The sequence below is a fragment of the Tinamus guttatus genome, unplaced genomic scaffold (assembly GCF_059628265.1).
Source record: "Tinamus guttatus ecotype Peru unplaced genomic scaffold, ASM5962826v1 Tinamus_guttatus_pri_ptg000503l, whole genome shotgun sequence".
Taxonomy (NCBI): Eukaryota; Metazoa; Chordata; class Aves; order Tinamiformes; family Tinamidae; genus Tinamus; species Tinamus guttatus.
The window spans coordinates 5,530,845-5,558,275 of NW_028289037.1; the positions used below are offsets into that span (position 1 = coordinate 5,530,845).

General features: G+C 35.5%; 1 protein-coding gene across 1 annotated transcript in view; it reads right to left on the minus strand.

Annotated features, from left to right (window-relative positions):
• The window catches only part of CRPPA (CDP-L-ribitol pyrophosphorylase A), a 101,354-nt gene that overhangs the window by 24,498 nt on the left and 49,425 nt on the right, over window positions 1-27,431 (minus strand). The window contains exons 6-9 of the mRNA XM_088533444.1: window positions 25,534-25,631; window positions 22,158-22,247; window positions 21,655-21,747; window positions 19,370-19,498 (exon numbers count right to left, since the gene is read on the minus strand). Of these exons, the coding sequence (XP_088389570.1) occupies window positions 19,370-19,498; window positions 21,655-21,747; window positions 22,158-22,247; window positions 25,534-25,631 (410 nt within the window). The remainder of the gene's footprint in view (window positions 1-19,369; window positions 19,499-21,654; window positions 21,748-22,157; window positions 22,248-25,533; window positions 25,632-27,431) is intronic.

Consider the following 27,431-nt stretch of genomic DNA (forward strand, 5'->3'; position numbering starts at 1 on the left):
ACAAAACATCATTAGAATATATATTCATAGTCAGGATATTTAAGGAAGAAGCTTCTTTTTCTTGCAAATTTTAGCATATCTGCATATTTATTTTAATAGACTTGGGTTTTATATTTTTACTTAGCAAATGTAAGAAGTAAATAGCACTGATACTCCTTCATTGAAGAACAGTGAAGAACATTTTACCTTCCTAATCCTGCATCGGAATGTTGATACCATTAGTAATGAACTCTCTACTGTCTTCACAAGTGAGAACTTTTTACTGCACTAATCTCAAATTTAACAGGATTATCTGCAAGCAGAGTAGGTTTTTGCTTTCAAATAGAATACACCAGCATCACTGAAGAACTTGGTTAATGAAACTACTTTTTATAATTAGGCCTCCATTGAAAATCTCTATCAGACACAGAGAAACACTATTTAACATTCATATACTGTATACTGCGAAACATGATTAGTCTGGCACAATGAGTTTCTTAACTGCATAGCTGTGAGGAACTAAATTTTCTTAAATCGAAGCATAAGACTGGAGAAAATCTCCAAGGTCCTCTAATCCAAAATCTTACCACTGAAAGGACAAGCAAATTTGCTGCTATTCACAAATTGTTGGTTTTTTTTTTGAAAAAAATCTTCTTTTTACCTTGCTATTGGTAGAGTGTTTCAGAATGCCAACCAGAGTTTAAGCGAAACCATAGATTTGTTCATTACTAGTTGTTATTATATCACTAAGCTTTAATAGTTTAAGTACATCTTTTTTCCTTATTAATCCCATGTTTATTTTCCAAAACCATTATATTTGCTCTCACTTTTTTTTTTTTTATTAGTTAAATGAGTCAAGCTCTGGAAAACAGGCTGCCGTAGACTGCAGCTGTCCTCAGACAATCCTGCCGAAATACTGAGTACAATTACTAGGGCAGCACAGGCCTTAGCACGAGCTGCTCCCTGCTTCTCACCACCAGATGCGCAGACAAAACCTCCATTCTCCTAGGAGGTCTCCAAGGCTCCAGGCTCCTACTCAGTCTAGTTGAAATTCATTTTTTTTTTGAACATAATTAACCAAAACCGCACAGTTTATATACACTTGTACATAGCATAATAAGGAACCAAAACAAACACTGAAAGAGTGCAGTATTACTATGGGCGCCACAAAAGAAACAATATTTTTAAAGAAGTAGTTTTCTTTAAAGACCATCACTGTGAAATATCAACAAAATCAAATAAACCAAGCAGCACAAGGTAAAAACAAACTATTCAAACTGAAAATTTGCCATGAGGCGAACCTCTTCTGTATGTCAAGCTTAGGAGAAGAATCCCCCGGCCCTTTTTCTTTCTCTCATTTTGCTCCTGCGTGCTCACTCCTCCTAAATTGTCTTACAAAAGATGATAGAGAGACTGAGATCTGTATCTCCAGACCTGGCCAGACACCGTGTTTCCTAGAATGTGTTCCCCTGCACAGAGCACGGCCTCATTGCTCCCATCATCAATCACAGATGCAATGAAAGGAGCACAAATATGCTTCTTTCTCTACTTCATAGCTTGTTGGTACTTGAAAACAGGTAAGTCATTGTGTGAAAAGCTCATAAATAGTGCTCACTGACAATGAAAGCATTAGTAATTCCAGTAGAATATACGCGTACATATATGTATCTTTTTGATAACAGAAGTCTAGTCAGATAAATTTAACACATAAAATGCTATTTGAAAAATTACTTATATATCTTAGGGCCCGAAAAGGAAAATCTAAGAAGGAAAAGTTAAAAACCTGACTGGAATGAAATTAGTAGACAGGTACAATAAACTTAAGCACTAAAATTATTTGGAGAAAAAAGCAGACCCACGCTAAGATCTTGTGAACAAAATCTGTGACTCTACATGCATCCCACTCCTTAGCAGAAAGTTGTCCTTGACCACTCTGGTTCTCGGGGGGGAAAAAAAAAAAGTGTCTTTGCAGAGATTTAGTGGGCATTAACTTGATTTTCAAGGACTGTTATTCACCACTGAACCTTGCTTGCTATAAAATGGCCCAGTTAAAGCCACTAACAATTTACAAACTTGCTTCTGATGCTGATTCCAGGTTAGACCACAGCCCAGAAATTAAGCATTTTGGTGGGCCCATTTTAAACAGAATTTCAAAGAGAAAAACTCCTTCTGACTTTTAAGACTCTCTCTGCTACTTTGTTATTACACTGGTATTTTTTTTCTTCCATATTTGCTTATGTTAAAAACATTGCATCCCAGTCTCTTCTCTACGGAAAGATGCTGATAAGCTCTAGCTGGTGCAGAATGCGGCACAACTAAAATACAATCTGCACCTCTGGTCCTTTCAAGTGTATCTGACAACTTGAGCGCAACTGAACTTTGCAATGCCTTCTACTTTACATTTCAATAGCTCACCATTAAAAGGTTCTGTTAATGATAATTGAATTTTAATGCATCTAGTAAATAACCATAATTGAAAAATGAGTATTTTGATCCACTAAAATAACAACATGAGCACGCCATGTTTCTTCAGTATACATTCCTAGCTCCTGGTAGGTCGTGAGTGTTCCTGCACGCATGAGCATGCGTAGGAATGTCTTGTATCAAAATAAACATTAGAAACTTGGGTAATAAATATATAATTATCATCTGGATAAAATCAGATGCCTAAAATCCTATTGCCTCTGAGTATAATTACAGTAATAAAAGTATTGCTGACTGATGAAGAAATGTACTATTTATGCTGCAGGGATTGCAAATCAACACTTTTTTATACTCAGACAGTTAAAAAAATCCAATCTTCATTACAAAACTCCATTGGTAAATAAATAATTCACCTCTGGACTGCAGTGATTAACCCTTCCGGCTGTTTTTTCTTGTATTGTTTTCCCCTTAATTTATACCATGGTTATGATAATAAATTAATCTATTCAGGACAGTCTTACTGGATAAAACATGTTTATATAAAATGCACATTCATTGTCCTAAATCACATCTTTAAAATATCTTTTATATGTAGTAAAACATTGTCTCAGTAGATTAGACCAAAAATTTCGAAACATGCCTACAAAGCACAACCCTCAGACACCTCATATCTTATTTTAAAATCGTGTCTTTAATCTTATTTTGCTCATTACATCCCTGGAGTGAATATTAAAAAGAAGGCCTATTTTATGATTGCCAAGCAGGGATACATCATCTGAACTGCAAATTTAAATTTAAATGCTTTAGATCTTCAAGAAAGAAGATTAAAAACATGACTAGTTTTTCATCTATATTTATGAAGTACTTACTGATAGGGTTTCCAAATTTTGTCAATAAGAGCAAGATAGCCTTCTCGCATTTTGAGATTACACAGATATTGAAACGCTTTTCCCATTCTTTATGGAAGAGTTTTGGACAGTGATCTACATTTAACTGAGCTAGCTCATCGAGTTTTATGATTAATTTTACATTAGATCACTTCTGGGAAAATCTGGAGGAGAAATTATTTTTACCAGATCCACATTCTACTTATAAAGCTGTGTTAGAATGTATCAAGACTCCAAAGAATGCAAGCAAAAGTACAAACTCCAATAAATAAGGTTTCTCCATGAACAATATTTTAAGTGGCTTATATATATGAGGCAGTTTAATACCATGATTGTACTAAGAACCATATGATTACTCACTTTTGTGCCCCACATGACACACCAGGAATGCTCTGAAAACAGACTGCTTATCTAGTGCTCCAGACTAGTAGCACTGGTAGAATGACTGTGGGACTCCATCATCCACTACTCCTAAGCTGAGCCCATAAAAAAAGCTAAATTTCACGGCTGGTGGCCTACTCCGAGCCTTCTGTCTACTCCAGCATCCACTCCTTCCTTCCTTGTTTTCACTCTGTTACTCCAACTAAATTAGGCTGTATATCCCCTTATTCCTGACAGATGTCCAGGCTGAGGTGGTTTTGGAGCAGAGCGTAATCATTCTACCCCAGCTATTACACATGGAGCAATGGCCACTAGTGCTGAGCTGCAATGTATTCCTTAAAAAATAAATAATAAAAGATAAAAATGGGAAAGTATCTATTTAAAGGCTTCCTTGAAATGATAGCCATAAGGAAAAACTGGAACCGAGGAACAGTAAAGCCCGACCAGTGCAGAAGAATGTCTAGAAACGGCATCCCTCAGATTTTCCATACCATCAACAGAGTATGTACAGGAGACAATCTTTATATAGCTGTATTACGTGTTTTAATTTCAGTTTATGTTTACAGAAAACAGGAAAAGATAGTCCTGACATCATGTGACACCCTCTTTGTGAAACATTCCTAAACTCACTAGAAAAATGACTTGAATACTTATTTTGCTTTAAAATATGTGTGAAATCTTTTTCCTCATGTCTGCTTATTCTTCCAAACAGATAAACAGAAGACCCAATCTTCATGAGACTTTCTAGGAAAAAAAAAAAAAAAAAAAAGCCTAAAGAGTAAGGTGGTCATGGGAAACGTCAGCACTAATAGTTAAAAACTGGAAAAGTTGCAAGCAACTGGACAATATATCCTGTAATAAGTAGCTGACAATTTAATTACAGGCTTTACCAACTCTGTCTATAAGAAATTTAAATTTGGATTTGGGGTGAATCTTGACTCTTTTACTTTTATAGGAACTTCGCAAACAGCAAAAGATTTCACCCTTCACATTTAATCATGTATAAGATTGGTAGCAATGAGAAGGTACTGTGAGCAAGAATCTTTCTATTGATTTTGTAGGCTGTAGTTTATTTTTCTCATTAATAAGAAAGTGCAAAAGAAAAATTTTAAATCAAATGTATTAAAACAAACAAAAGTGAGAATTTTAAGTGAGAAAATCAAACTAAACTGTATCTTCCAGTCCTATGCTCAGCATAACGCCTGGCTCATACTGGGGTGGGGAGGGGTCTCCATCTACATGGACCTTATTAAGGATCTCTATTAGGGGGTAGCATAGATGATGATAACCTGCCACATAAGAAAGTACACTTAATCGGTGGGGAAAAAAAAAGGAGGTTGCTCATTTTTCACAAAGCAATGTTAGGATAGGCTACAAGTATTTGCCAAGTCAGTGAACAAACCACACAGCTCAAACTATACTGCCTGCTGTATATCTACTAAGAGAACTACACAAATAAGAAAATTCCTTTCTTAATTAGAGAACCGTCTTCACGCATAGCTCAAATACTTTTCCAGCAGGTATTTGCTATTAATCTGTTGTGGTCAATTACAATACAATTACAATAAGCTTTTGCTTATAAGCAGAGAAAATATTTTCACAGGTTCAGAACTTCCCTGCTTAATTTTCAGGCCTCCTAGGACAAAAAGTAGAAATGGTCACACTGCTCCTTCTAACATCCTGCAACTATCCATAGCAAAGAAAAGTGTGCACATAGACAAGCGCTGTCACTGGAGAAAAACAAACAAAATAGAATAAAACATTAAGTTTAAGCTGTGTTTTTTTCCAATATACATCTCTGAAAGTGTAATGGCAAAGTACCTAATAATAAAAACTCAGATAATATATCTGAGTTCACTAGGCCAATTGCTCAAGCATGAAACAGCATTTGCTGCTCAGAAATTGTTTTTCACCAGTAAAATCTCTTTAGCAACTTTGCAGTTAATTCCTGTGCCACAAAAGTTATAATTATAAAGCAACTGAGTGTTTGTCCTCAGTTCAAACTAAGCAAGTGCCAGTTGAACTGAATGCAACTTCCTGGGCATATCCAGTAGCCACAAATGGATTATTTTTACTGAAACTTCTGTTAGGCTTGCTAAAAGTAAATGGCTAGAACACCTAGCAATTATAACTAATCTATTCCTCTTTGACATACAGAAGGGACAAGATCGTTTCTATTAGATTATGAAGTACTTTCATACATTTTGGAGCAGCAAAAAAATATCTGGCTCCTGAAAATGGCTTTCTGCAATATGTGAATAACCAACTTCTATGAATTCATATTTCTATATTTTTAGTATTCTCATTCTAAATAAAGTCAGCTGCATTAACAACTTCTGTATGTTATTTGCTGATACGATTTCAGGTTCAGAGGAGCCAAGAAACAGTTAGCATTACACTTTGCAAGCACATTTTTGGGAAGTCTGTCTGTAAATGGCACAATAGTGAAATCCATTTTAATGATAAACCAACAATTATTTAATTTTTAAACAGATAATTAATGATCAACTGTTATAGCAAATCTTAGTTCAGGAAAATATGCCAGAGACAATTTTTCTCTTAGTTCAAGTAAAATTAATTCATTTTTCAATCTGTATCCCATAACGACCAAATGAAAAGGGCAAAATCAATCCTTTTTTAAATTTCACAGAGATAATGCCACAAACACACAGCGTCTCTTAGTCTGAACTTTTGATTATCAAGACAGACCCAACCTTCCTCTTTGACAGTAACAGATGCTCTTTGAGCGTGAATATGCTCCTTGCTGTTCATCTTAGTACTACTGTGTGCCCTTCAGGTGTACAAAAATAACAGAATCTAGTAGCAGTAAGAAATTGTCTGAAGCGTCTTACAGTTATACTTCTATAACTTTAACCATTCTTAGTGAAAATAAAAGTAATTTTTAGAAGTATTAAATGTATTTCTGGCATGATTGTTTGGTTTGGATTTTCTTACTTATTTCACAAACAGACTACAAAGCCAGATTATTACAGAATGCCTGGGTTCTTGCCCAAAACAGGAAAGTTCACTTTTTTTTTTTTTTGGCATAAAGGATCATTGTAAAATTAACAATTTTATCCAGACTATTGAGGGCGTTGCAGCAATGCAACAGAAGAAAACAAGGAACTTCGGATGGCACTTATCAGGCATTAACTCTGTTTATAAATTTTTAGTTCTAATTAACTTATTTCGTTTACAAATATTTAACAGAAGTCTTGTGCTGCTCAGTATCTTCATAAGTGGGTGAAATGCCTGTGCAACTATTTTCATTAAAATATTTAATATTAACCATCGGCACCTTCTTGAACACAAAATATAGCTATATAAGGTAATGCTTTGAAATAGGGTAAGATTTTCATATTTTTCATTTTTCCTGAATGCACAGATGCAGTTTGGGAACCTGTACTTTCCCGCTTCTCAGCCCTTTACAGCTTTGATTTGCCACAAGAACGCAATACCACAATTCCTTCCACAGGAGAGAGTAGACATATCCAAAACTCATTTTTCCCTCTCTATCCAGAAGCAAGGACTTCTGATCTTTAGTCAGGTACTCTAATAAACAAGTGTATGAACAAACTCCTCAAACCCCAACCTCCCAAAGTTAAAGTATCAAGTGTGAGCTATAGGCTTATTTGGTTCTCCCACAGTGAGTGACCTAAAACCACCTCCTGTTTTGTGTTTCATTTATTTCACTCTCTCCTGAGGGACCACAATTCTGAACACAGGTTTACCAGATTAGGTGGGCAGCATCAGCAGTCTTTATTTGCAAAACAGCATAACAAAATAAACAACTATCTTAGGATTAAAAAAAAACAAAAAAGAAAATATTTCCTAAAACATCTCCCTGCCCAGCACCCCGTTTCCTAATGGGATTCTAGTAACATCAAGCAATTTCCAGATAGACAATATACACCTAGCCATACAGCGAATGCTGAAACAATTATTAGCCTAGAACATTTTATCTAGGACAAACGTAGCATGCACATCTTAGTAATTTTAAAATAGCTTGAAGCCAAACTTCATATTGGAAACTGTTTCCATTTAAATTTTCACATACTTTAGACCTTCGTATCAACTATTGGTAGATACAGGCTGGGTTGAATAGGGTGGTCCTTAAAATAATTAATTTACCTTTTACAGAAGGAACTGATATTCTCCGACACTTTCTCCATAAGCAGGATCAAAAGAAGGAGATTACTCACAACTTGAGAGCAAAATGCACGTTGCCTCTTTCAACAAAAGCAACAATTCTAGTTCATAGCCCCCATGAGATTATAACGATAGCCATGCTCTAATTCCATGAGCTGGATAATGAAAGACAGGGAGAAGCTTTTTAAGATTGCACAGCTAGAGAAGTGAGTGGACATGAAAGCTCTAGTGCGGTCAGGCTTACAAAAATATTTCATTTTACTGCTCTCTTTTAAGTAGAGATCATACATTCTTTCCCTCATTCTCTCAGATATTTTGCTAGAAATTTTGCCTATATAATCCAACACCTGGCCTGGTAAATATAAGTACCGAACACTCGATTAGCTACACAAGTAAGAGATAGTTGGATACATGTAGGCCTAGGAATAGAAACACTAAGTCAGTGAGAAATCTGAAGGCACAGGCTCTGCCAAAAATGCATACTCACACTGCTGCCAGTACCACACAGGTTGAATCGAACTCAAATGTAAACAATTGCATTTTTTAAAAAGATTCTGCTTGGTGGAAACTTCGGAGATCAAAACACAGGCACAGTTATAAATCAAGAGTATTTATTTAGCACGTTGTGAAGTAATGGGCCTCTGCCAATCACTAGAAAGAATGACTCTACTGAGCTGGTGGGAAATTACACTGCAAGGCTTGGAATATTGTAAGGACTGTTAAAAGGATGAAAAAATATGGCTAAAGCAAATATTAGGTCAAAGGAATGTTTTAAAATCAAACATAATTAGTTCAGACTATGAATGCTGGAAATTTTATAATGATGGTGACATTTTCCACCCTTTTCAATCCAAACGTATGGTAGGAGAATAGCCTTCAGAAAACAGTTTTCAACAGAATTTGTATGAAATACATGGATATTTTCCAATGCAGTATATAGCTTTCTCTTAATTACATGGTTTTTAAAAGACACATGACAATATTTCCAGTACTGTTAATCCTAACTGTAAGTTCATGTATTTTTATGTTTTAGGAGATTTTTTTACAGTAAAGTTTAATCCAACTTCAAACACTGTGCATCTCAGACGGTCTTGAGATACAAGCATATCTTCACACCCAGGTGCTCCAAAGCATATTTAGATGAAAGTCAGCAGAAACGTTTAGAGCCTTCACATTAGCGAGATTAAGTTGCCACGATTTTTGATCCTGTTATCTTTAAGTGTTAAAAGGTAAATAGCTCGCAGCAACCATAAGCCAATAGCAGAATGCACTCAGAAATTGCTTTGGCCTTGCCTTTGGTGGGGAGAAACAACATGCATTTATTGAGTGTAAGTGAATTTGTTTGCTTGGTGGTTGGTTTAGATGCTGCTTGTAGGAAGGACTGTCAGATGCTTAGTGTAAGCATGGATAAGCAAGGATGAAGGAGCAAGTAAGAAGCATGGAATAGCAAGGAAGTGTGCATAAAAAATATTCCTTCAGCTTTTCTTTCTAGAGGTAGAGCTATGCAGAAGAAAATATAGCAATGAATAAGCAGAAATGAAATCCATACAAGTAGCAAAAAGACATAAAGAACTTAGAAGATAGCCATTATGCATTTTCTGCTAGAAAGCGTAGCTAGCACCTGAAGTCCACCAGTTGAAGTGAGGACCAAAAAAAGCCTTCCAGAACAACACAAAATTTGCAAATATCTGCTGACAAGATAGGGTGACAGCCAACAGGAATAGGATGATCCACAGAAGAGGATCAAGAGGAGGCCAGACTATTTTCAGTGGTGGCAAGCGATATGACAGGAGGCAAGGGAAACGTATGGAAACACAGTAAGTTCCATCTGATTATGAGGAAAATCTTCGTGATAGTGAGGGTGACAGAGCACTGGAATAGGTTGCCTAGAGAGGTTGTGGAGTCTCCTTCTTTGGAGATCTTCAACACTCAGCTGGATGTGACCCTCTATGTGATTTAGGTATCCCTGTTTGAGCAGGAGGTTGGACTAGATGATCTCCAGGGCTCCCTTCCAATCTTAAGCAGTCTGTTATTCTATGATTCTGTAAAATCACAGGATGATGTATAAAGCCAGAGCAGAAAAAGGAAGGAAAGACAATGAAAGAGGAACAGAACTGAAGGATAGGTTTACCATCTCATTAAATTGAAGAGAAACAGGTCAAAATATAAGATTTTTTATACTAAAACCTGCAAAATGCACAATCTGCAAGTACCTACAAGGCAGCTAGACCTGGGGAGAGAGAGAAGGAAATTCTGAAAGAGCCAGGATCCAGTCCCCAAGAGAGAAGAGGGTAGTATTCTCAGACTGAGGCAGAAAACAGAAGATGCAACAATCTGCAGACAAGAGGAACAATAAAAAAGAGGGCAAGGAATTCAAACCAACACAAGAAGAAAGAGTGTTTTGTATTATAATTTTGTATTTAGACCACAGATCTGTTATAGCGCGGATCAAAGCTAATGGGAACAGCCTGGATTACATAGACTGGCTATAAAATGACAAGGGAAAGAAATGAAAACTACATAAAGAAAAGGTAACCATGAAAGAAATGAGGAATCTTGTTAAAGAGAAAGGAAATGAGTAGCTAAGAGAATTAAATCCTCACAGCCAAAAGAGAATGTAAGGGTGACCATACTGAAACACAAAGTCAATGTATATTGCCTGTGGGGAATAAAAAAGAAAGACTTGAGAAAGGGCAGAAAGAGGATGATATTGTTAAGCAGCCATATAAGAGAAGTTTTAAGAACTCTTCAAAGGCACCCTTCAAAAAGCTGTACATGCCCAAATGAAGAAAATGGCATATTAAATTTTGGCATATTAAATTCAAAAACAAATAAAGTAAGCCGAAGAAAAGTTTAAGAAATAACTAGAAAAAAAGAATCAAAACAAATAGTAAATCTTTCCAATGACACATCAGAGGCAGGAAGTCTGCCAGAGCATCTGTAGGACCAACTGATGACCAATGGGCACAGCAAACACCCAGGAAAGATGAGGTTACTGCAGAGAAACTAAACGAATTGTCTGAATTGCTGCTCACTGGGGAAATACACATGCAGCTTAGATCTGTAAAACTGCAGTCAGTTACTGTAGAAGAGGTATGGAAGAAATTAAGAGGAAGAATGCAACAAATCCCCAAAACTATATGGCATTCACCCAATAGTTCTGAAGCTTATTTCCTAATGATGGTACATAATCTCTAGCTTGAAAATTGTCTTAGTAGCCAAGTTCTGGATAGTAGTAAATGTGATGCCAATTTAAAAATAAAAAAAAAATCTAGAAAGATGCAGAGAACTAGGATAGTAAACCTTATGCCATTTTTTTATAGTGGTATAGCGAAAACTAAAACAGTAATATGAACAGTAATAGCACTATCAGATTAAAGATGGTACAGTAAATATGTTTGTTTGCTTGTTTGTTTTGTAAAGGGAAGTGCTACCTTGCAAATTTACTGGAATACTTTGAAGGAGTGGGTGATTCATATAATTTATTGTGATTTCCAAAAGACTTTCAACAAAATCCCCTATCGAAGTCATTTACAAAACTACAGTACAATGGTACAAAGTAGAACTCCTGACATGGAAAAACACTTGCTTAAAAGATAGAACAGCCAGAGTAAGAATAGTCAGTCCTCAAGAACATAACCAGTAGAGTTCAGGTGGGATCTCTGTTGTTCAAGACATGCATAAATAAACTGCAAAAAAGAAGTAAGCAGTAAGAGGAGTTTGTCTATGATATGGTTGTTCATGGTAGTGCTGACTGAAATGAACTGTAGAAAGACCCTTATAAACTGAGCTGCCAAACAATAAAACGGTAAATAAAACTTAATATAGACGAATGTAAAATAACACACAGTGTATTTCACACTTAAAATTATGGTAGACCAACAGACCATTACTCCTGGGATGCAAGACCTTGGGATTAGGACATTGCTTTGCAAACAACCACCTCTTTTTGTCTGTTTTCCACTCTGTGTAGCTTTTTGTTAGAGAATGCAGTAATGCTAAAAGTTTACGCACACTAAATGGGACTAGATGAGCATAGAACAGAAATCTACTAAAGGCTACTACTCCCACAGAAAACAGTTTTGGCTCAGGAAGTACTTCAACTAACAATATTTGAAAATAGGGAGAGAATGAGGGGAAATGTGCTTGCCCTGTTCTTATTCCTTTGCAGGCATTTACTTACAGCTACTGTTGCACTGTTCGCTGATGGCAGTGAAACGAAGCGCGTCTCCCTGCCCCCTTCCCAGAGAAACCCAAAGCTGGGACACATCAGGAGAGGTACTTCCGAATGAGACAGGTAAGTGACATATCTATACAATTTACAAAGGGGTTTAAGGGAGATGAATTGTGTGGGAAGTGCACAAAGGTGCACTAGCATAGAAAACCTATCACACAAAGGGAAGTCGTAAGACCCTGAAGTATTTATCCTATAAAACGAATTCCAGAAGGCTGTGTACTCCGAATACAGTAAGAAGATAATCACAACTAACTTTTCAATAGAAATAAAGGATATGGAAAAAACTAACTCTGATTTTTTTAAAGGCATTATTGGCTTAAGCACAACTGATTTATGCAAAGAATGCATGAGTAGCATGAGCTCAGCCTGGTGTCAGACACTTTCTTCCAATCTTCTGCTCTTCTTTACCCTCTTCCTCTTACTTAGCAATTTTTACCTGTCTGCTTTAAACATAGCAAGGGTTGTACAAGGTGGTTACATTAAATGAAATAGAAAAGACTATGTAAAAGAAATCTTTTACTCATACTTATCTAAAGATGTACATAATTCCAAATAACAGTAAGAGTTAAATGTGATCTGAAGGTTGTGGGGAGCAAAGAGCGTTTCCCACTCCTGACATTACAGTGCTTTTGCCATCAAGAGTAATATCACATATTATATATATTATATATGTGATTTTTTAAAAAAACACCAGACACATTTTATCATAGATGACTTTAATATGAACAATCTGCTATGACCAAAAACAGAAAGATTTCAAGCTTGCTATCTCAAATCCATATGGAAACTGCAAACAGTGCTTCCCACCCTTGTAAGGAAATTCCCAAAGATCAGCCTAGGACTGGATTACTTGATATCTGCTTGTACAGGGCAGGGTCAAAGTGGGAAATTAACATTCCAACATCCCCAGCACTGATGTGGTGGCCTCTGCAAGAATTTCAAGAATTACTGTACATTGAGGACTGCAGAAAAAGCCATATAATAGTTCCAGTTACTAATAATGTATATTTTGATGGACTTTTTTGTTGTTATTTAAATAGCTATAGCACTTCAGAAGTTTCAGCAGTCAAGTATAGTTAAGAAAACACTCATGCGATGAGCCGAGAAACAGCTACGGGGGAACGGGGAGTTTGTATGTCATGGCATACCCTTTTAAAACACCTCTGATATCTTTAGCCCTGGATATGAGTAAATTAATGGAGTTGAAATTACTGATCGTCACCTGCAGAGACCTAAAATTCTGCAGAACTGTTACATATCTTCATCATTAAATACAAAGGCCTATGAAGCAAAAGAGAATACATCTTTCAGAGAGGCTAACTCTAACATGAAATATTGTTTGATAGAGAAGCAACTAGTATATTACCAGTCAAGCTCAAGTTAGCATAAAATTCTATTTTCAGAGTTGCTTTATGGTTAACTTATAAAGCTAAATTTTCCACTGAAATGGGCAAAAGTTATTGGAGGAGAGGGGAGGAGGAGAGAGGGAATAAAACCTTTGAAAAGTGCATCCAAAATACAGAAGGAAGTGGACTAGAAAATGAGCACAATAGCAAGTTGGTAATGTTTTCAAAAGCCTCTTAAGCATACACAGGTGCTTTACTAGGCCCTTGGTGATGCTGTTTTACATAGAAAGAGCTAAAGCTATTAAAAAAAGCAGATGCACTTATCTTGCTCAGATGTACTTATGGCTGAGTATTACAGGTCCCTGGTAAACGGTACCTTTGGGATACAGTATGTGAGCAAGGCGAGCAGGCTGATTTTGGATGCTCCTGGCTCACCTTACTCGGACAGTGAAGGACCACGAGCTCTGCTTGGAGCCAAGAACTGCAGCACTAGGGATCTGAAAGGGCAACTGTCCGCAAACAAACACAACCGGCTTCACAGCAAGCTTTCTAATCAGCAAGCTACCAATGTTAAAAAAAAAACGAAGTTAAAAGCAGTTTGTTTGCAAACAAAATTTTGTGTTAATATCCTTTCATTTTAAATGTTTGTGTTTCCACTAAGAGATAAGCAGGTCAACATCAAAGCTTTCATAATACCGAAAAAATGTCAGATTAACTAATAATAGATTTGAAGATGAAACTCAGGCTTGATGCTCACTGTATTTGTTTTTGCAAACTGTTTCAATCCAGTGTTTATTCTCTATCACACTAAAACATCCAGCATAACTAAAACATGCACTTTTCCATCCTGTTATATTATATATTTTCCCACTCTCAGAGGTCTTTTCACCATTTGACAATATTTATTCTTTCAAATTTTACTCAAGAGTATTAAACTATCCTGAATTTTTTTTATATATATATATATAAATATATATATATATATATATATATATATATATATTTCATTTATTGACTATCCAGAACAAGTTCCAAAAGCAGGAAAATTTAAATACTACTCTTTCAAGACATGATTAAAAAAAAAAATTATACACCTTCGTTATTTTGGCTAGGTGTTGTGAAAACCCTGATTTGTCCAATTAAAAGTTCAATAGCAGAAGCAAGTCTGAAAGGTCATGTGTAAAATGCATAAAACATTAATCTCATTTTCTGTGCAGCCTGTTATAATCCTAGAAGCTGTAACAGCAGAGACAAATTAAGCAATTCTCTGACCTTTCTGTGATAAAAACATGCACAATTATTTAATTAAAACCCAAAAGGTTACCAATTATTTTTCCAAAATGCTTATCTTTCTCAGACTGGGCACTCAGTAACTGCATGGGAAAGTTAACTTCACTGTTGTAATAAGTCCTGTAATTTACTATCTGCTTTTACTAGAGGAAGACTTGATGCATTCAAGACAGAAACACTGGTTAATATCCTGAAAAAAATTGTTAAACAATATGAGCCAATACTGGGCATTGGCGTATCTACTAAAATCAGCAGCACACATGGTGACTGTGCTTCCCATTTTGACATCCACCCAGATGTCTAGAATATGAGCAAGATTCCAAGTTTTTGTTAAACAAACTCAAGTCTGTATTTCAATCCTTTCTGACTCAAAGCCTAAAGTTTAGTTAATGTTTTAGTGAACTTGGAATGAATATTTCACTTGGAATTAATACTTCTCAATTGACTAATGCTCCAGAGATGTAAACTTTTTTATTTCTTGATATTGAGTAAAGATCAAAATACAGGTTTGGATAACAAGTTTCAATTCAAAATAAAAAAGCTAAGTGGTTTATTATTTCTGTACAAGTTGCACAACAGATACAAATATTAACACACAGATGTATTTCTTTAGAATTATGTGTAGTAATAGCTGATTAGAACAAATCAATCCTCAATAAATATCGGTCTCTGGTTTTACTGGGAATAACTCACTAGACTTTTGTATTAATGAGCTTATAGATGCTGATTTCAGTGAAGTTCCTCGTGTATACAATTTCTAGCTGGATTTGATTTCCACCTCTGTGTCACACACTGCAACCTCGATCACTCTGGTACTTTTAACTCATCACTCATTTGCTCAGTATTTCTTGATGAAAGTGTGAATACAGTCTGCAAACCACAGCTACTTAAAAGTTACAGTTTCTAGCTCTGGAAAATAATAAACATGAAATACTTCTTCCCAAGGATTTTTACGGATTGATGCAGGTTTCCATATTCGTGACAACCTATTATGCCATTGCAGCTCAGAGGCAGAAATATAAAAAAGTGTAATCTTTAGGCCAGAGAGAGATTCCTAAACACCATCCCAAACACACTTACTAGCTCACAATCAACTGACCAAGTTCTCTGATGATTATGAAGTTAATTAAGAAATGTGCAGGCATCATGCAGTGCATGGCTCAAGCGATTTCAACAAGTTCTCAAACTTTCAGCTGGTGATTTTGCCCCTCAGGCTCAGCCTATTGCTTTGGTTGCCAAAGCACCTTCCGCATTGCCACATGCATAACCCCCACTCAAGGTTGTGATCCCTGTTCTGGGAATCACCGCCATTACATCTGCACTTATCATCTTTAAGTGATCTTTACTGGAGGAAAAAAAAAAAAAAAAAAAAAAACACTTTTGTAAATATTTACCTTTTACATTTTGCCAGCCAGCCAGAATATATACTTACCATTTTAAGTATTCCTTCCATCACCAAGCACAGTATTGAAAAATTGCTTTCAAAAATTCTTAAGTGGTCAAAAAGACCACTTTTTGTAGTCTTTTTTATTATCTGTACATAATAAACCACCCACTCTTCAGTTTCCTTTTAGTTTTAAATAGTTTCCTAACAATTATTATATCAGTTGGCTCTTTTAAGTGCCAGTGATCTAAGCCAGTGATTGCTCTGGCTGTTTCAATTACTTTATCTGATTCAAGTACCTGTTGTAGAGGCAAGAGTACTTGGGGCCACCTCAGCCTAAAAAAAAAAAAAAAAAAAAAAAAAAACATATTTGCTCTTCTAAACCTGATATTCTGTCAGTACTTTACTGAAGGAGGGTTATTTAAAATTATGAAGTTCCATAGCTAGTATATCACCATATTACTTTCGTACTTCCTATGGCTTCCTCATCCATCCACGTTACATATTTTTTTCTGGATAATAATTGTTCCGTTTTACTCTCTGTGAAAAGCAAGAAAATTACTGGTGAAAGTTCTAGATCCAGACTCTATTAGTGCAACCTTTACAAGCTACTGAATTTGCTTCTTCATGTTGGGAAAAACTTCTTTTTATGCACAGAGAAGTAAAACTGTTTATTCAAAAATATTTTTTTCCATAGCTTTTCCTCATTAGATTACCTACTATTAAAAAAATAACCTATTTACACTGTATACCATACATCATTGGTTTCTTGAGGATCTGTACTAAATCAAAACAGCTGGAATTTTGCTGACAATTTCATTATTGTATGACAGAAATATCTTCCATAAAAGAGTTCTTTTTCCGTATTTCAACTCCCCTTGCTTACCAGCTATACCTTTTGACTCATCTGATAGGCTCAAAAGTCCTCAAGAGCTAAATACACACATTCCGAATTTTATGAATACTCTTTTCCCATGTGTTTTGAGTACATAAAACTTTTCTAACATTAAAAATGTTTTTAGAAAATAATTGGTTTAGAATTACTTTCATAAATGAGATTTTAGATTTTTTTTTATGCAAACTAGAGCTGTTAAGTGAATCCAATTTTTGTATCATTATCAATATTTTGAAATTTCTTGAATAATTTTTCTGGTAGAAATAATTATTTGTGTTCAAGCTCTTAACACACATTTGGTATATTTTCTAAAGACCAAGCAAACACTCCATTTAAGACATGAAAATAAAGATTTATAATCTCCTTTGAGCCTTTAATTTGCCCCCAGTACTGTCAGAAGTGTACTCCAAAGTTCCCAAAGCATTTCACTTCCATTTCCAAAACCTGTAAAACCACTATAGAGCTCAACTTCCACAGATTTACTTTCCTAATGCAGAACATGAATGACATCATATTCTTTCATATTTATTAAGTCAATACATCATCACATCCAATTATTATAAATCTCTTACAGCTGTAAAGTGATTCCACCTCAACCTTTCTGCGGTCACGTGCCTCAATGCTTCGTCCATTAGATTTTATCCCGGTTTTAAAGTTAGTGAAAGTGTGTAGATCAATCCTACATGTTTGGTAGTGATGATATATCTTGTCAGCTAGAGGGAACCTCCATGGAGTGATTTGTCATCACTCACCTCCTGAAGAAATCTATAGCTGTCAGGGACTACTGGATACCGCCCGACGTTGCAACAGGCGCCCGGGGAAGCTCCTGCACTGCAGGTGCTCTCGGGGCCTGCGCTTCCTCGGGAGCCTCCGCCGTTCCAGGATGAAGGAAACCTTCCCACCCTCAATCATGAAACTGCTATGGCTGTGGCAGCATCCAGGGCTGCGAGCTGCAATGGGGAGCCCATACCACCTCTAAAAGCAGGAGCCCTTGCAGTCCTCAGGCTGCACAGGAGAATCAGCCTCTTGATTCAAGAGTTGGCATGCACATAACTTCTCCTTGCTCAACAGAGAAGGGCTCACGTACCAGCTAACAGGCTGTACTATACCCGAAGTACCTCAGTGACTTCCAGATCATGGTTTTAGGTGAAATAAAACTGTTTTAAAGACGTCTTCCTGATGTATGAATGGCTTTTGTTCACAACAGCCCACCTCAACCTCCCCCAGAGCAGCAATAAGGCTCGGGCTGTGCCATTCCTGGCTTCCCATGCCAACACTCTCCGCAGGACCTTGCCTAGAAGCAGTTCTGTGCTTGGTAGATCTGCAGCTGTAAGAAAATCTGATGTGTAAAATAGATCTGTATAATCTATTTCTTAGTTATTCATTAAATGTTCCTGAGCAGGAACTCAGGAGGATATCTCCATCTTTTTGAGAAGAAAATGTTTTCAAATTGTTTAAGACAAGATGGCTAGAAGTGGTCTAATCACCCTTCAATATGTTCTGCATAATACTTTGTCTATTTTAAGAGATGAGGATGCTGTGTGCAGTGATCTTACACAACCATTCTAGCTGTTTATTTTCAAAAACAGGGAGACAGTTTTCTGCAGCAATTCTCTCACTACCAAGGATTAAGAATTTAAATTCAGATTTTTTATTTTTATTATACATGCTTGCTAATAATACAGCTCAAAAATCATTGGAAGATTATAAAACCTTTTCCTTCCAGTCAGCTTTTTGAAATGTTGCTATAGGCACATGTCCATTTAATCCACTTAAATATAAAATTATATATGCTCTCAGTTAAGAAAAACATACTACTTACACTAAAGCCATATTTGCAGCCCAATTTTTTGACAGGCATAACACCTCTCAGGCAAAATGACATTTTAAATAGCTTTTCTGAGTACAAAGGATGCTGGAGTGCTAACTCTTTTTGCCTCCAGCTAAGATGTTTTGCTGGTACTGCAGACATGGATACTGTTTGTTTCACCACCTTTTTGTCATATCCTTTCTGTTACCTGAAAATGAAACACTGTTTTGATGGGGAACAAAATTTTGCAAAATCACTGATCAAAAATATTTCTGATACTTTGTTATGTTTAAAATGATGAAAACAAATACTGAGTTTTAAACAGAACAGCAAAAAAAAGGCCATGATATTTTTGCATGCTTTGAAAAACTGTTTACCATTTGTTCCTCTCTAATCAAAATGCTTACATTTTTGCCTCTAACCAAAAGCTTTTCTGAATTTTGAACAAGAACAGGCAAGAATCTTTCCAATAAATCTTTTTCATGTCACATTTATTCCCCTTTGATTTTTTTTTAAATTACGATTCTATCATTCATCATATAAATCACAAAAGTAGAAAATCTGCAGGTAAAAAAAGAATTACATACCTCGTAATGGATAAGAAGACCATAAACCCAAATATTTTTCGTTTTCACTTCCCTTGCAAATTTCTTGATACTAGTTAATTCTTCCACTCCAATGCTGAAAGAAATATTTTCTGAACTATTCAAGTGCACCTGCAAAGGACCAAAGATGCAAAAATATCCACTTTTCAAAACACATTATTTTAAACCAACAAATTTTAATATTTTATAGCATTATTAAGCACACACAAAAAGACAGGCTAACAAAAGTTTTTCTTAATTAGCTTCTGCCGGCATGTTAAAATGATCCATTAAATCAGCAAACAAACAATAATTATTTTTCTAAGCTTTAAGCTTCCATAGGATTTTGATTTTTAGCAGCAGGAAATTAGAACATTACAGATGTCCCGTAAGCAAATCTGAAAGTTTTCAAAATGGAATTGCATTTGTTAAAAATTTCATTTGGATTTACCATCTTTCTAGTTGCCTCAGTTGCATTCATCTCACCATAATTCTTGACGTTTAAAAAGCAGAGACAATTTCAAAAGGGATATGAGCAGCTCTCAGGGCAAAGAGATGCAAGTTTCAGTTGCCCAGCTGGGATACTGCACAAACCAGGACCCACAGGACCTGAGCTTGTCTCTCTGGGGATATGTGTCCCTCTGGCTCACACAGCTCAGGGCTCTCAACCCTTTCCTGAGACTTAAAGTATTCCCACAGTTTCCTGCGTTTACTTTGCAAGGTTTCTATTAACCATCAAAATCCAGATTAAGGATGATTATCTCTACATATAAAGTTCAAGCAGCCATTAATAACAGGAATATCTGAAGTCATAAATCTTAAAAGAATGGGAAATATTTTCATGGTTAAAAGATTCCAGCTATATAAAATTTATCAGTCAGTGGTACAAAGAGGTGGAATTAGAGAGTTGACCTCAGAGATCCACGCACAGGAAAAATGTTTCAAGTTCCCTGACACATAAAAGGCATTTCCCTTAAAGCATTTTTTAAAATATCTATTTACATTGCCTTGTTCCACAGCATTAATCACAGATTTCCTTCAAACTTGATTTTTCTCTGTAGTGCAGATATTGTCAATTACAGAGAAGAAGTATTAGAATTCTTTTCTCTCCAACCCTAACTAATTATGTGGACAGCATATTAGTTTGATGCAGGGAAGAGGTAAAATAATTGCATGACGTTTACTTCTCTGCTTCCTTGTGTCTCCTGCAACTTCAGCCTGTCCCAAAAGCTCTACAGAGGGATAGTTTTGAGGAGAGCACCGCTCTCGAGTGTTATGCAGGAGAACACCCAACATTCAGTGTAATTAAAGACTGCCGAAAGAAGTGGCTCTCCTGCAGCCATCCTAACTGTGAAGAGTTACAGGTACTGAAGTCTAACAGAATTAAATATATCCCAGTGCTTAATATTAGACAATTATTTGTTTACCTAATTCTTCAGTCATTTAAAACATGCTTCCCAGGCCTCCCTTTTTCCATCTTGTATTTCTAAAGATAACATGGTAATTCCATAAAACTTGAATGCGTAGCACAAAATGTGTTTTTGTAGCTGGGGTACTTTTTTGTGTTTGAGAGAGGTACTTTGAGTAAACATCTAAGCGTATCCGGTTTTGAGGTTAGCAGCTCTTTTCATCCAGTTGCAAGACTCTTTGCCCACAGTCAAGATTTGGAAAATTTCAAATGTTTGTTAGGAACAAGGGATGCAGGGAATATGCCATCCAGAGTGCAATACAAAACAGATTAAACACGCCATTTTTTACTGAGGCTGCTTGAAAGTGTGTTTGCTTAACTTACTTGTGCCTTCAGTAAGCTGTGCAAACAAACAGGCTTCGAGGACTTAGATATCTATATCTTAGTGACACAACCTTTAATTTTCACAGTGTGTTTGGGTAAGCGTTTTTTTTTTCATCCTTATGTATTTCTCTGGAAGTATTAAGTCAGAGATATCTGTAACTGCTGTAATATTAACAGAGCTCTCACATTTCCAGTGTCAAACAAAAAAGAAAAAAAAAAAAAAAAAACCACTAACACAGTCCATGGTAGAGATTATCAAATTTTTCAACATGACTAGCCACAATTAATATTTTAATGCAATATCTAACTAGTAAGCTGCCTTCTGCTACCATTGTTTTATTTCCTGACAGGATATAGTACACTACCTGCAGCATAACAACTTCTTTTTACAATTTAATTTATGGTTCAAATTAACCAAATTTGCCATTTACCAAGTCGATCACTTAAAAATACTTTATTAGATATTAACTACAGTAATTTAAAGGAGGTAACCTACTGAAATAAGCATAACTGGATATGAGGGAGTGATATTTGATTTTTCCAATATATCCACTAGTAGCTGGGCTTCTTGAAATGCAGATCGTTTATCCTAAATGAAAACAAATATTTAAAATTAATAAAAACACCAAAGTTATTTCATAAAAACAGAATTAAAGGTTCTATTATTACTAAAAAAAGAGACACATCACTTTTTCATGTTTGTGATCCTTGGTAAAGTTATAGGTAGATGGAAAAACTTTGAGATTAATAAAATCATTTTTAGGAAATGTATATACTATCTTTTAAGGCCCTTGATTTGTTTCAAGGTTCAGTTAAAACCTTCCTGTTCCATCACAGGGACCAAAAACAGATTATGTGGTGTACATCTCTTCAAGATAGTAAATGCCATTCTAGAGCAATTAAGAAGTTGGAAATAAACAACTTATGCTTAACATTTACCATTACTAACACATTTTTGTTTAATTTCTAAAACTGAAAGCATAAATCATTACTACTTACATGTATGCAAATAAAATTGTAGCACCCTCCTGAAACCATGTTCTGTAGATGGTTATCATTTTTACATAGAGATATCGATATAACTTCAACCTAATGAAAAAAATCCCAAAATTTGATTTTAGCATTAATTATCTGTTAAAGCTTTCGCTATTGTGGTAGAACTGTTTATTCACATGATATAAAATTGGCAGATAGTATTCCTAATCTGCAAACTAAAACTCCTGTTGAAATTTTTGAGTGACACAACAGGGGAGCATCAAGTTGAAGACCCTGCTAAGTTCTCTGCAGCCTTTTCCTTCTGCATATTGCTAGAGGGAGCCACTCGGAGCTGCCACTCATCTGCTGCAGGCACTAGAGCCACTGCCTGTCTCTGGAAATGTCCAACCATTTCCAGAGAGAAAAAAATCATTTACACAGGTCAAGAGTATCTAGATGGTTTTTACACAGGTCAAGAGTATCTAGATGGTTTCAATGTCTAGTTCTCAGAAAACCTCTCCAATCTTCAGTAAAGGCGTCTGTGGTCTTCATACAACCAAAACACAAACAAGTACATAAGGAATTCCAGCTGCCTAAGTATTCTGGAATTCTGTATACACTAAGCATAATTTAGGATTTCTCTTAAAAAAGCAATTCTTCAATGAAGACTTTAAAATAGTATCTTAATGACAATCATATTTATTTTAAAACTTTCAACTACAGCAAATTAAAGTTAACTATAAACAAGATAAGAAATGATCTTATCCTAATTAAAATAAAAAGTTCCATTACTTCATCAACTTCGAGCTTGCCTTAAGAAAAATGGCAAACCAAAATACTGGAAGGAGAATTTGTTCCCTAGAAGAAGATACCATTTTAAAGCCAATAAAAACAGTTGAAAAGGGGCCCAAAATTCATGTTGATTCTATTTAGCCAGCTAACCTCTCTGTTGCACTGCTCAGATTTATTTCAGTCCAGAACACATCCTACAGGCTGCAGCAAACGAAAGAACCAATATACTCTGCTCTGTTCTCTCAAACATCAGTACGCACATCAACACAGAAGTACAAAACTAAAAGAGGCTTTGCACTATTGTCTAATAATTAATATTTGGGCAGCAAAGGAAAGACCAAGCAAAGGAAGACGATTTATATTTTAATAATAATATAATTCAAAGTTGAAAGGTATACATTAATGGTTTTAGATCCATTTTGGAGGAAAATTTCATAATGCAGCTCTAAAGAGCTATTACTTAATATTTGGGGGAAAAAAAAAACAGAAGGCATGAAATATATATCTGGAAATATCTGGAAAATACCAGACTCCATGGCCCTTTTGGCTTGAACTTCTGCAGCAAAATAAGAAACCCCCGTTATCTTCACAACCCGAAGCATATTCAAAAGAAGAGGACACACTGCATGCAAGAGACTTTTCAGAAGATAAACGGAACATGGTACCAAGGAGAAGACCTACTATTTTTCCCTTGAAAAGTTACAATACACATTTAAGTATTTTCGAACATTTAAAAACAAATAGAGTGTATTAGAGACTTAAATTGAACGATTTGATATGACAGTACACTGAGTCTGTTTTTACAACTATATCATGCAGCAACAAGAGTATCAGATGCCTCTCAGAAAAGTAGGCATGGTTAGATCTAACGGGCTGACAGGGGTGGGACACAGGTAAAATCATAAGATAAACCTCTGCGTGGCAAATGCATAGATACACAAACCCCTCCTTGAGGAGTTTTCAAGGCATTAAGAGCTCGGTTCTCAAATCTTCGTAAATGTGCAACTTCAACTAGCTTTCAAAGAACCCCCTCTCACACGAAACACAGAGCTCAGCCCACGGCCACGCAAGACTTCCGTGAAACTGTTCATGTGCTTAAAACTGACCACGGGCTCACATGCTGGTTCAGGATAACTGTGCTCAACCAAATTCCCTCCCAAATTCCCTCTTCAATAGTGGGCAAGGCAGTGTGAGCAAGGGTCTTCAGTGTAAATAAAGGTAACTTTAAGCAATTTGGCATCAGCTAAAAGCCTGAATCTGAATGCAGATTTTAATTTTTTAACTTTGGCTATGGTGTCAGCCTGACTAGAGGTTAAGTTTGGCTTTAAGATGTTGGATGCTTGAACATAAATAGTTAGTTTTTCCTTAACGGCTTGGAAGTGTTTCTCATGGTATTATTAATGTGGTTATATACAAACATAGTATATGTGTAAGCCAACACATGAAAGGAGGACTTTTTTTTTTTTTTCCCCAAATATGAGTGATGTCTTCTTAGTATTTACAGAATAATATAATGCAAGAGACAAAGGAAAACCAGTGATGTGCACTGGTAGCAGTTAAATGGAAGCATATTTCTACTCCACTGTACAGCCATTCATTCAGACAAAAAAAAATCTTGTTCTGGTGTTCCAATGTTTTGCACTTGTCCATGTAGATATGCAGTACACATAAAGCATAGTTTTCCATAGTAAACATAATTCTTGCCATGTAAATACTCTCAGTATAATGTCAAATTTCATTTTCAGATATAAAATACCAAAACAGTTAGTTACATAAAAAAATTCAAAAATTAATTAAGCAGAGAAAGTAGAAGATCAATAGGCATGAATAAAACCCATTCGGCTACAGGCCCGCACTAAAATCAATCTTATTTTCCAGCACACTGAAGAAACATTATGCAAATCAGGAAACCTTTATTTCTGAACAGTTACTACTGGCCTGTGTCTCCTTAGGGAAATGCAAAAATGTGACATTATCACATAAGACATAATTAAGAATTATCCCATTATCAAATGTTAAGTACCTTTGGAAAAATGAAAACATATGGTAGCTCCATCTGTAAGAATAACGAAAAAGGACAAGGTAATTAAATGCCAATGGAAAATTCCATCAGTGTTCTCCAACAGTGCTTCAAACAGCAACCCCTTTAAGTGAAATTTACTTCCTTATCTCTGCAAAAAGACCAATTACTTTGACTTTCCTTTTGCAGTTTTGAAGGAACACAACTTACTCTTTAATTGGTTCAGGCTTTATTTCAGACTTCAAAGTAACAAAAGCATTTCTTCTGTAACAAATTTGTAACAATTTGGGCTTACCAAATCCATAAAATAAAAAAAAAATAATAATAAAAGAGTTGTTCTTCCTCCTGCCTAGATTTATTTTCTCTTCTAATCCACTATACACATTTTAAACACCATATCCACATCGTAACTGGGCAGATAATGTTTCTTTCTTGGTAGCTTTTCTATTTGGTGTTAATCCCTTAGAACAGTAGAGTGACAGAGAAGGCCTTTGCTTCTGCAATCACAGAATTCAGGCCATTTCTTCTGACTTGGGGTAACCAGAAACATTAGATGAATCATACGATTTACCACAGAACTGTACTTACTTTTATTCGGCTTTTCAGAGATTCATGAAGGAGAAAACCAACTTGCACCGCATCTTCCTTCACATCAGTAATAACACAAATTTCTTGTGATAGGTTGTCTGCAATCAAGAATAAAAAAGAGCTGAACATTTATGCAAAGAACAAAGTCATTAATTTGCTGAACATTACTTTCAATTCATATATTGCCATCTCTCAACAGAACCTTTTGTAAATTTAATTTTTAAAATTTATTCCAAGGGGAATTGGCACAATTAACATAGATTACAGCTCACATTTTATATTATACTCCATATAATTACCTACAATTTTATCATGTTAGAACTGTTTCAAAACCATACTAGGAAAAGTTACTATTACAGAGCAAGCAAAAATAAGCAGAAGGCTCTGGACAAGATAAATCCTCCTTCCCACAATACATACCACACCGTGACAACTAAAACTGTACTGAACTTAAGGAAACAGTAGATCTAACTATCAGAAAAAGTTAGAAGTCAGGGGCAAGGTCTGGACCCTTATTAGGATTTAAAAGGCTCTAGGAAAATAGATACAATCTTTTGTGGATAAGTAATATTTTCAAATTAATTCTTGAACTGCTCTATAAAACAAATATTTAAAGAATTAGCACTTTCTCTGGGTATCAACCATCGTTTCGAGATTCATTGACACTTTTCCTTCCTTTAAGCAAAGGAATGAAAATAATCCAAATCTGAAATTCTTACTTCAAATTCAGAATGTTATCTTTTGTTGTAAGTATGCATATTTACGTATATTATCTTTAGGGCTGCCATTTTGCAAGCAGCTAAATATTTCAAAAAACATGAAGTCTTTATATTTAAAGCATACTTCAATAAGACTTATGAGAGAAGAATATACAGAAACAATACAAGTTGATAGTAAAAGAGGTAAAAGAAATCATAAAAAATACAGTATGACTACTCAAAAAAGTAAACCTCTCACTTTTTATTATAAACTCAAAAGATTTCTTTACAAAAATAGACATTCCACACAAAAAATAATTTATAAGTTGTTGCAGAGTTAACATTACTGGAAGAAGGCTTGTGATTTATAAGCAATTTCTGTGAACGGGAAAAGTGAATTAATCACAGAGGATCCCAAAAGATAATTACAATGATTCTATGAATCATAGACATTTATGATGTTCAGAATTTATAATGTGATAATGAAAAGCATGGTAGCAACTTCCTTTGTATTAAGTTAGCAAGAACAGGGGAAAGAAAGAAAGGGAGAGAACAATAAACATCTGCTTATAAACCACCACAGCCAGATGAAAGTGAGAATGACAAAAAATGCATGGCCAGTTCTTACAGGACTAGAAATCACAGGATACCACAACTGTGGAAGAAATTTTATTCTCATAGATTTTTGGAGAAAAAAAAATTGAACATGCATCAAAGCTGACCTCTATTTAGTACAGAATAACTTTATTATAGTTTAAAAAAAAGGGATCAATGGGAAACCATATTAACCATATTGAATTCATTTCTTATCAGTAGATGGAAACTGGTAGACAGTTTGAAATCAGAGAGCAAAAGCCACTTGAATTTAGTGCTGCTGGGATGCAGATAAACTGCAGATATAGGATAGATCTGCATAATGAAACAGACTGGCATATCAGATTCAAGATCTCAGATTCTGTGGAAGTAAGCAATTTAATGAAGAAGGTCAGACTGGAACTATTACAGAAAACTGAAAGTGGAAGAACACTGTGGAATCCAACAGACATCAGAGGTTAGACTTAGATCTTTTAAAAAAGAACTCTGTAAAAAACAAGCAGCATCAAATGTAGCCTCACAAGAAGCTGTTCAAAGACTGTAATAAAAAAAAAAAATCCATTTCACTCAAAAATCAGTCTCTATAAAAATCAGTCTCACTCCTCT